The sequence below is a fragment of the Chiloscyllium plagiosum genome, chromosome 9 (assembly GCF_004010195.1).
Source record: "Chiloscyllium plagiosum isolate BGI_BamShark_2017 chromosome 9, ASM401019v2, whole genome shotgun sequence".
In the NCBI taxonomy this organism is placed as follows: domain Eukaryota; kingdom Metazoa; phylum Chordata; class Chondrichthyes; order Orectolobiformes; family Hemiscylliidae; genus Chiloscyllium; species Chiloscyllium plagiosum.
Window position 1 is genome coordinate 70,753,534 of NC_057718.1, and position 9,541 is coordinate 70,763,074.

At 42.9% G+C, this 9,541-nt stretch overlaps 1 protein-coding gene across 2 annotated transcripts in view; it reads right to left on the minus strand.

Moving 5' to 3' along the window:
• The window catches only part of sytl3 (synaptotagmin-like 3), a 149,689-nt gene that overhangs the window by 97,961 nt on the left and 42,187 nt on the right, over window positions 1–9,541 (minus strand). For both annotated transcript variants that reach the window (XR_006312555.1, XM_043696176.1), the window contains exon 4: window positions 2,861–2,928. Coding sequence is in view for 1 of the 2 variants with exons in the window: in XM_043696176.1 (XP_043552111.1) it covers window positions 2,861–2,928 (68 nt within the window). In the remaining variant the exon portion in view is untranslated. The remainder of the gene's footprint in view (window positions 1–2,860; window positions 2,929–9,541) is intronic.

The window sequence follows — 9,541 nt, forward strand, 5'->3', positions numbered from 1 at the left end:
AGTTCCATTGTTCAGGTACTTCTTTTCCTGCCACTCTCTCAATTCTGCCAAATCCCTGTTCTTGCCCCACTGAAGTCTACTCTCCACAAATTGATTTTTCTCACTCTGAATTGTTGCATGTCATTCACTACCATCATTCTGAATCTTACGATACAACGACCATTGCTTCCTAAATATTCCCCAACTGACACTAAATCCACTTAGTCCACCTCATTTCTAAGAATTAGATCTAAATGTGCATCCTTTCTTGAAAACTAGACTAGAAAATTACTGCGCTCCCGCATGCAATCCAGGAATACTTACCTCCCGCAGCTCTGTACACTAGATCATAGAATCCCTATGGTGTCAAAACAGGCCATTTGGCCCATCAAGTTCACACTGACTGTCCAAAGACCATCCCACCCAGACCCATCTCAACCCTAGGACCCTGCATTTCCCCATGGCTAAACTACGTAGCCTGCACATCTCAGGATACTATGAACAAGTTAGCATGGCCAATCCACATAACCTGCACATCTTTGGACTGTGGGAGGAAACCAGAGCACCCAAAGAAAACTCACGCAGACATGGGGAGAATGTACAAACACCACACAGACAATCACCTGAGAGTGGAATCAACCTGGGTCTGTGGTGCTGTCTGGTCAATGCTTGGGTAATGGAAGTCTCCCATTATAACTACACTATAATGTTAGCAGCTCTCTGTAATTTCCTTATACATTTGTTCTTCTACATCTTGTCCATTAGTTAGTGGTCTATAGAATACACCCAGTAATGTGATTGTATCTTTTTTTGTTCCTTAGGTTTAGCTAAATAGATTTTCAGCTTGGACCCCCAGGTCATCCTTTCTCCAGCATTGCAATGTGCTCCTCAACAAATACTGCTCCTGCTCCTACTTTCCTCCCTTTTCTATCTTTTTTGAACACCTTATATCTAGGAATATTTAACACCCAGTTTTGTCCTTCCTCAAGCCAGGTCTCTACTATCACTACAACATCAAAATTCTACATAACAATCTGCACTATAACTCCCTATCTTATTTACTATACATCATGCATTCACATACATGCACAATTAGCCTTGACTTTTTCCTTCCTCACTCTCACTTAATTTAACAACTTGCTGTCTATGTTAGTGCCAGTTGCACATCTTATATACTTTGTGAACCCTGGTCTTCTCCTCTACTATTCTCACTTGATATCCCCCCTGCCAAATTACTTTAAAGCTTTCCCGAAAGTATTATCAAAATGCCTTGCAAGGAATTCAGTCCCAGCTCTATTCAGGTGCAACCCATCCAGCCTGTACACTTGCCATCATCCCAAGGGCCAGTCCCACATTCATCTGCCTTCATCGATTTCTGCACACACTTCATATGGCACTGGGAGTAAACCAGGAATTACTACGTGAGGTGCTGCTTGCTAATCTTCTACATAGCTTCTGAAATTTTGATTGCTGGACCACATTCTCCTTCCTCCCCAAGTCATTGGTACCAATGTGGACCTTAATCTCTGTTTCTGGATTAGTGGTGCTGGAAGAGCACAGCAGTTCAGGCAGCATCCAAGGAGCAGTAAAATCGATGTTTCGGGCAAAAGCCCTTCATCAAGAACCCTTACCCCAAAAGAATGTTCTGCAGCCACTGTGTGACACCCTGGTGCGACCTGGCACCAGGGAGGCAAAATACCATGCTGGGGTTAGGTTGACAACCACAAAAACGCCTATACGTTCTCCTAATTAATAAATCCTCTATTACTATTGCTCCTCCTTTCCTTCTTCCTGTCCAGAAAGCCCCACACAGTGCAATAAACGTAACTCTGGCTTCTCTCTCCTGAGAAATCTGTGTCCCCATCAGCTTCCAAAATGGAAAATCAATTTCTGAGCAGGATGCCACGGACTCTTGCAGTGCCTGCCAGTTTTGCATGGACTACTTGACCATCTTCCTTCTTCCAGGCTCTTAAGCTACAGTGTGACTACCTCTCTGAATGTAACTCTCAGTCTCAATGTGCCACAGTGTCTCCAGATGTTGTTCAAGCTCTGAAATGTGAAGCTCAAGTTTCTGCAGATGGAAGAACTCCCTGCACATTTGGTTGTTTTGGACCTCAGTAGAGTCCTAAAAGAAATCCATGGATCAGATGTTGCTGAAATGGCAATGGAGGACGAGGTGGCAGAGACATTAGTTTCCTAAAAGCGAATAAAAATCAGTTATTAGAAAGAACCAGATCAGATTCCTTTGAGGAAAATCAAAGAATTAAGGGTGGAAACTGTGGAGACATTGACCACGATCTCTCAATTTCCTCAGACTTACAATTAGTGCCAGAGGACTTGAAAAATTCCCATTCTTATTTTTAAAAATCCCACTTAAGTAACCCGTTTGAGTTTTTCAATGAAGTAACAGAAGGTTGACCAGAGCAACACAATTGATGTGGAGTTGAATGATCTTCCAGTAGGTGTTTTGAAAGGCTTGCCAGCAAAATAAACCATGGGATCACAATGACAGTGGCAACACTGAGTAACAAGCACTAAGAACTGAAGTGAATAATTGCTTTTCATATCAGAAAAAAGTATCTTTGCTTTGATATATTATTGACCTAAACTTAAACAAATCTGAAACAAGGCTTAAGTGTACAAGACCAAATCTCAAAAGGAAGATAGATGGAAACCTGAAGGAAATAACTTGCAAGGCATTGATTACGTAAAAGTGACTGGATTGCACTGCATGAATTTGATGGTCCAAAACACTCTATGATACTGGAATTATAGTTCTCCTAACGAGTGTACTTATTTTTCTGCTATTAATGTTTGTTGTTCAAACATCTCACGACTAATGTTGAGAGATGTAGGCATTTAGCAGTAGTGCTACAAATACCTTTCTTCTGCTGAAACTTCTTCGCTCTTTCCTCAATGAACCATTCTCCAGATTTCTCCTTCATTTGTCTGAAATATAGAATCAGTATAATTTATTTTAAAAATAGAACTTCAGTTCCTGCAGAGCAGGTCAGTTTTGATGACATGGAATTCAATCTGGTTAAGTGTACTTGGGGTGGACAAACAAGGCAAGGGAATACATTATGAATGGTAGGGCCCTGAGAAGTACCGAGGATCAGAGGAATTTTGCTGTGTGCAAATGCTTTGGATCCTTAAGGTATCAGGACAGTGGATAAAGTGTTTATGACGATACACTGGATACTTGCTTTTATTAGCTGATGCCCAGAGTTTAAGAGCAGGGAGGTTATGCTGGAACTGTATTGGTTAGGTCATAGCTAGAGAATTGTGCATAGTTCTGGATCCATATGATAGGTTGGATGTGATAGCACTGGAAAAGACACAGAGATTTTGCAGGATGTTGCCTGGGCTGGAAAGTTTCAGTTATGGACAGAATGGGGTTGTTTTCCTTAGAGTACAGGAGATTAAAGGAGATGTGACTGGAATGTATAAAATTACGAGGGGCATAGATAGGGTCAACAAGAAGAAACTTTCCCCTTGCTGGAGAGATCAATGACTAGAGGGCATGGATTTAAGGTAAGGCACATACGGTTTCGAGGAGATGTTAGTGGCATGGCAGGTATCTGGAACTCACTGTCTGTAAAGGTGGTAGAGGGAGAAACCTACACAACATTTAAGATGTAGTTTGATGTGCATTGATGATGCCAAGGCATACAAGGCTATGAGCCAACTGCTGGAAAATGGGTTTGTTTCTGGACTGAAGATCTCTGTGACCTCATTACATTCAGGGAGATATGTTCCAGTAAATAAAGTGAAATTACCTTCAAGGCAATGTAGTTGCAAGGAAGAATTTGTCAAGTGAAACCCTTAATGAGATAAATAATATCAAAAACTTATTTCTTTAAAAATGTAGTGGGTAAGCAGTACTCTCGCTTCACAGTTGGGGATCTATTACATTACCTAGCAGATGTGCTGTCTTTCAAATGAACACTGCATGCTTTCTCAAGTGGATACAAAAGATCCAATAGCACAATTGACAGAAGAGAGGTGGGGGGGGGGGGGGATTGTGCTGATGCCGTGGACAAAATAAACAACATCACTGAAGCAACAGAAAGTGAGGACTGCATATGCTGGAGATCAGAGTTGAGGGTGTGGTGCTGGAAAGACACAACAAGTCAGGCAGCATCCGAGGAGCAGAAAAATCAATTATGAAGGGCGTATGCCCATAATGTCAATTTTCCTGCTCCTCGGATGCTGCCTGACCTGCTGTGTCATTCCAGCACCACACTCTCAGTATCACTAAAGAAGGTCATCTGGTTACCAAATTGCAAGTATCTTGCGACTATGACTACATCTCATAGAACATAGAACATTACTGTGCAGTACAGGCGCTTCAGCTCTGGTTATTGCGCTGACCTATTCAACCAATCTGAAGCCTATCTATCCTATATTATTCCATTTTCATCCATATGTTTATCCAATGACCATTTAAATGCACTTTGAGTTGGCGAGTCTATTACTGTTGGAGGCAGTGCGTTCCATGCCCCTGCTACTCTGAGTAAAGAAACTACCTTTGATATCTGTCCTATATCGATCACCCCTTAACTTAAAACTATGTCCCCTCATGCTAGCCATCATCATCCGAGGAAAAAGGTTCTCACTGTCCACCCTATCTAACCCTCTGATATGTCGCAGTTAAGTCACCTCTGAACCTTCTTCTCTCTAATGAAAACAGCCTCAAGTCCCTCAGCCTTTCCTCATCAGATCGTTCCTCCATACCAGACAAAATCCTAGTAAACCTCCTCTGAACCCTTTACAAAGCTTCCACATCCTTCCTATAATGCAGTGACGACACTGTATAGAAGCAAAGAGGTTCTTCTGCAGCTGTACAGGGCCCTGGTGAGACCACACCTGGAGTACTGAGGGCAGTTCTGGTCTCCAAATTTGAGGAAAGACATTCTGGCTATTGAGGGAGTGCAGTGTAGATTCACGAGGTCAATTCCTGGAATGGCGGGATTACCTTACACTGAAAGACTGGAGCGACTGGGCTTGTATACCCTTGAGTTTAGAAGACTGAGAGGCGATCTGATTGAGACATATAAGATTATTAAAAGATTGGACACTCTGGAGGTAGGAAACATGTTTCCGCTGATGGATGAGTGCCGAACCAGAGGACACAGCTTAAAAATACGGGGTAGACCATTTAGAACAGAGATGAGGAGAAACTTCTTCACCCAGAGAGTGGTGGCTGTGTGGAATGCTCTGCCCCAGAGGGCAGTGAAGGCCCAGTCTCTGGATTTATTTAAGAAAGAGTTGGATAGAGCTCTCAAGGATTATGGAATCAAGGGTTATGGAGATAAGGCAGGAACAGGATACTGATTAAGGATGATCAACCATGATCATATTGAATGGTGGTGCAGGCTCGAAGGGCAGAATGGCCTACTCCTGCACCTATTGTCTATTGCCTATTGAATCCTTAAAAGAGTATAAAGGCAGTAGGAGTATACTTAAGAGGGAAATCAGGAGGGCAAAAAGGGGACATGAGATAGCTTTGGCAAATAGAATTAAGGAGAATCCAAAGGATTTTTACAAATACATTAAGGACAAAAGGGTAACTAGGGAGAGAATAGGGCCCCTCAAAGATCAGCAAGGTGGCCTTTGTGTGGAGCCGCAGAAAATGGGGAGAATGTAGGGAAATAGATAGTGACATCTTGAAAAAATGTCCGTATTACAAAGGAAGAAGTGTTGGATGTTTTGAAACACATGTAGATGGATAAATTCCCAGGACGGGATCAGGTGTACCCTAGAACTCTGCGGGAAGCTAGGGAAGTGATTGTTGGGCCTCTTGCTGACATGTTTGTATCATCGATAGTCACAGGTGAGGTGCTGGAAGACTGGAGGTTGGCAAACGTGGTGCTACTGTTTAAGAAGGGTGGTCAGGACAAGTCAGGGAACAATAGACGTCAGTGGTGGGCAAGTTGTTGGAGGGAATGTACATGCATTTGGAAAGGCAAGGACTGATTAGAGATAGTCAACATGACTTTGTGCACAGGAAATCATGTCTCATTGCGTTTTCTGAAGAAGTAACGAAGAGGATTGATGAGGGCACAGTGGTAGATGTGATCTATATGGACTTCAGTCAGGCGTTCGACAAGGTTCCCCATGGGAGACTGATTAGCAAGGTTAGATCTCATGGAATACAAGGAGAACTAGCCATTTGGATACTGAACTGGCTCAAAGATAGAAGACAAAGGGTGGTGGTGGAGGGTTGTTTTCAGACTGGAGGCATGTGACCAGTGGAGTGCCACAAGAATCGGTGCCGGGTCCACTACTTTTCATCATATATATAAATGATTTGGATGTGAACATAAGAGGTATAGTTAATAAGTTTACAGATGACACCAAAATTGGACGTGTAGTGGACAGCGAAGATGTCAACAGGATCTTGATCAGATGGGCCTATGGGCTGAGAAGTGGCAGATGGAGTTTAATTCAGATAAATGCGAGGTGCTGCAGTTTGGAAAAGCAAATCTTAGCAGGATTTATACACTTAATAGTAAGGTCCTAGGGAGTGTTGCTGAACAAAGAGACCTTGAAGTGCAGGTTCATAGCTCCTTGAAAATGAAGTCACAGATATGTAGGATAGTGAAGAAGGCATTTGATATGCTTTCCTTTATCGGTCAGAGTATTGAGTACAGGAGTTGAGAGGTCATTTGCGGCTGTACAAGACATTGGTAAGGCCACTGTTGGAATATTGTGTGCAATTCTGGTCTCCTTCCTATCAGAAAGATGTTGTGAAACTTGAAAGGGTTCAGAAAAGACTTACAAGGGTGTTGCCAGGGTTGGAGGATTTGAGCTATGGGGAGAGGCTGAACAGCTGGGTCTGTTTTCCCTGGAGCGTTGGACGATAAGGGGTGACCTTATTGAGGTTTCTAAAATTATGAGGGGCATAGATAGGATAAATAGACAAAGTCTTTTCCCTGGCGTGGTGGAGTCCAGAACTAGAGGGCATAGGTTTAGGGTGAGAGGCGAAAGATATAAAAGAGACCTAAGGTGCAACTTTTTAATGCAGAAGGTGGTATGTGTATGGAATGAGCTGCCAGAGGAAGTGGTGGAGGCTGGTACAATTGCAACATTTAAAAGGCATTTGGATGGGTATATGAATAGGAAGGGTTTGGAGGGATATGGGCCGGGTGTGACAGGTGGGACTAGATTGGGTTGGGATGTCTGGTCGGCATGGACGGGTTGGACCGAAGGGTGTGTTTCTGAAGAATATTTACTTTTTTCTTAAAGACTTTCCTAAACATTCAATTATTCCTTAACTTTAAAGAGAATAAAACTTCAACACAGCTTCCCAGTCCAGCAGCTTTCCAACAGACTTCTGCCATAAAAAAAAACAGTCCAAACCAGTTCAATCCATGGTTTGTTTTCCTTTTTCAACATTCTCTGTGGTTCTCATCCCTTGATTTACTACGTATTGCATGACAAAAGAGTGCTGCAAATTTCAAAAACATTATGAGATTCTGGATTAATACTCAATGTCAAAGTAAATTTTCAAAGTCAATGAAAATATTTTTGGATCACATTGTAGAGGCAGCATGAACTCAGGCAGCACACAAAAGATGAAAGACGTTAAGAAATTTCCACCAACCAGGAATATTGCTGAATTTCAAAGATTTATGGGTATAGTGAATTTGGTAGCTTTCAGTTGTAAAGGCAGGGACTTCCTTTTCTTTGTGCCATAGCAGGCACTTTGTAAGTTGAAAAACCTCTACAGTTCTGCACTCTCTGATTTATGGTTTTGAAGGGCTCATCCCCACTCTGCCTTTCTCAGCTTGTCTGGAGCCCGCTGCATTCCAGAAAGTTATTGGGTTAGGAAGACTGAAACTCAGTGATCACCAGAAATCCATATTCTCAATGGAGTTTCAGTCTTTGAACTGTTTTGATGACTTTCCCCTTCCAATTCAATTGTGCAGCTGGCTGAACATCCTTCATTTGCTATTCTCTAATACTGCTAAGTTTTAATTCAAGTATTTTCTTTGCCGCTTATCATCATTTTCATGGTATGATCATTGCTTAGCATCATTTAGGATTATCGATAGAATCATAACACTAGAACTCCAAACAGGTGGACCGCTCTGGCAATACTACTCTGAAATGAGCCATAACAAAAGGGAAAGTGATTTTCTTCAATTACCTAAACATCCTTTTATTATTACTACCTATAAATTAACAGGGGGAGAGAAACAGACAGACAGATAAAATCTATCTTTTTACCCCAAGCTTTCTGAGGTCTTTTCTTCCATAGACAGATTCAAGTATACTGATAAAGAAAAATTTCAGTCCAGAAGTTGTTGCTAGGTAACCATTAAGACCATAAGACCACAAGACCATAAGACATAGGAATGGAAGTCAGGCCATTCGGCCCATCAAGTCCACTCCGCCATTCTGGGTGACACGGTGGCACAGTGGTTAGCACTGCTGCCTCACAGCGCCAGAAACCCGGGTTCAATTCCCGCCTCAGGCGACTGACTGTGTGGAGTTTGCACGTTCTCCCCGTGTCAGCGTGGGTTTCCTCCGGGTGCTCCGGTTTCCTCCCACAGTCCAAAGATTTGTAGGTCAGGTGAATTGGCCATGCTAAATTGCCCGTAGTATTAGGTAAGGGGTATGGGTGGGTTACGCTTCGGCGGGGCGGTGTGGACTTGTTGGGCCGAAGAGCCTGTTTCCACACTGTAATGTAATCTAAATCTAATCTTAATCATGGCTGATGGGCATTTCAACTCCACTTACCCGCATTCTCCCCGTAGCCCTTAATTCCTTGTGATATCAAGAATTTATCAATCTCGGCCTTGAAGCCATTTAGCGTCCCAGCCTCCACTGCACTCCGCGGCAATGAATTCCACAGGCCCACCACTCTCTGGCTGAAGAAATGTCTCTGCATTTCTGTTCTGAATTTACCCCCTTTAATTCTAAGGCTGTGCCCACGGGTCCTAGTCTCCTCACCTAACGGAAACAATTTCTTAGTGTCCACCCTTTCCAAGCCATGTATTATCTTATAAGTTTCTATTAGATCTCCCCTTAACCTTCTAAACTCCAATGAATACAATCCCAGGATCCTCAGCCGTTCCACGGACCTGCCATTCCAGGGATCATCCGTGTGAATCTCCGCTGAACACGCTCCAGTGCCAGTATGTCCCTCCTGAGGTGTGGGGCCCAAAATTGGACACAGTACTCCAACGCAGAGTGATTAATGCCATAAAATACTGAAGATCCATCTCTTAACTCTCTTAGAAGCTTAGCTGCCTTCTCTCCACAAAGTCTGACTTTTTGTAAAGGGTAGGTGATCCATGCAACACCAGGTTATAGTCCAACTGGTTTACAGAGGAACCTCAATTAGTAAAGAAGGCGTTTGGTATGCTTTCCTTTATTGGTCAGAATATTGAGTACAGGAGTTGGGAGGTCATGTGGCGGCTGCACAGGACATTGGTTAGGCCACTGTTGGAATATTGCATGCAATTCTGGTCTCCTTCCTATCAGAAAGATGTTGTGAAACTTGAAAGGATTCAGAAAAGATTTACAAGGATGTTGCCAGGGTTGGAGGATT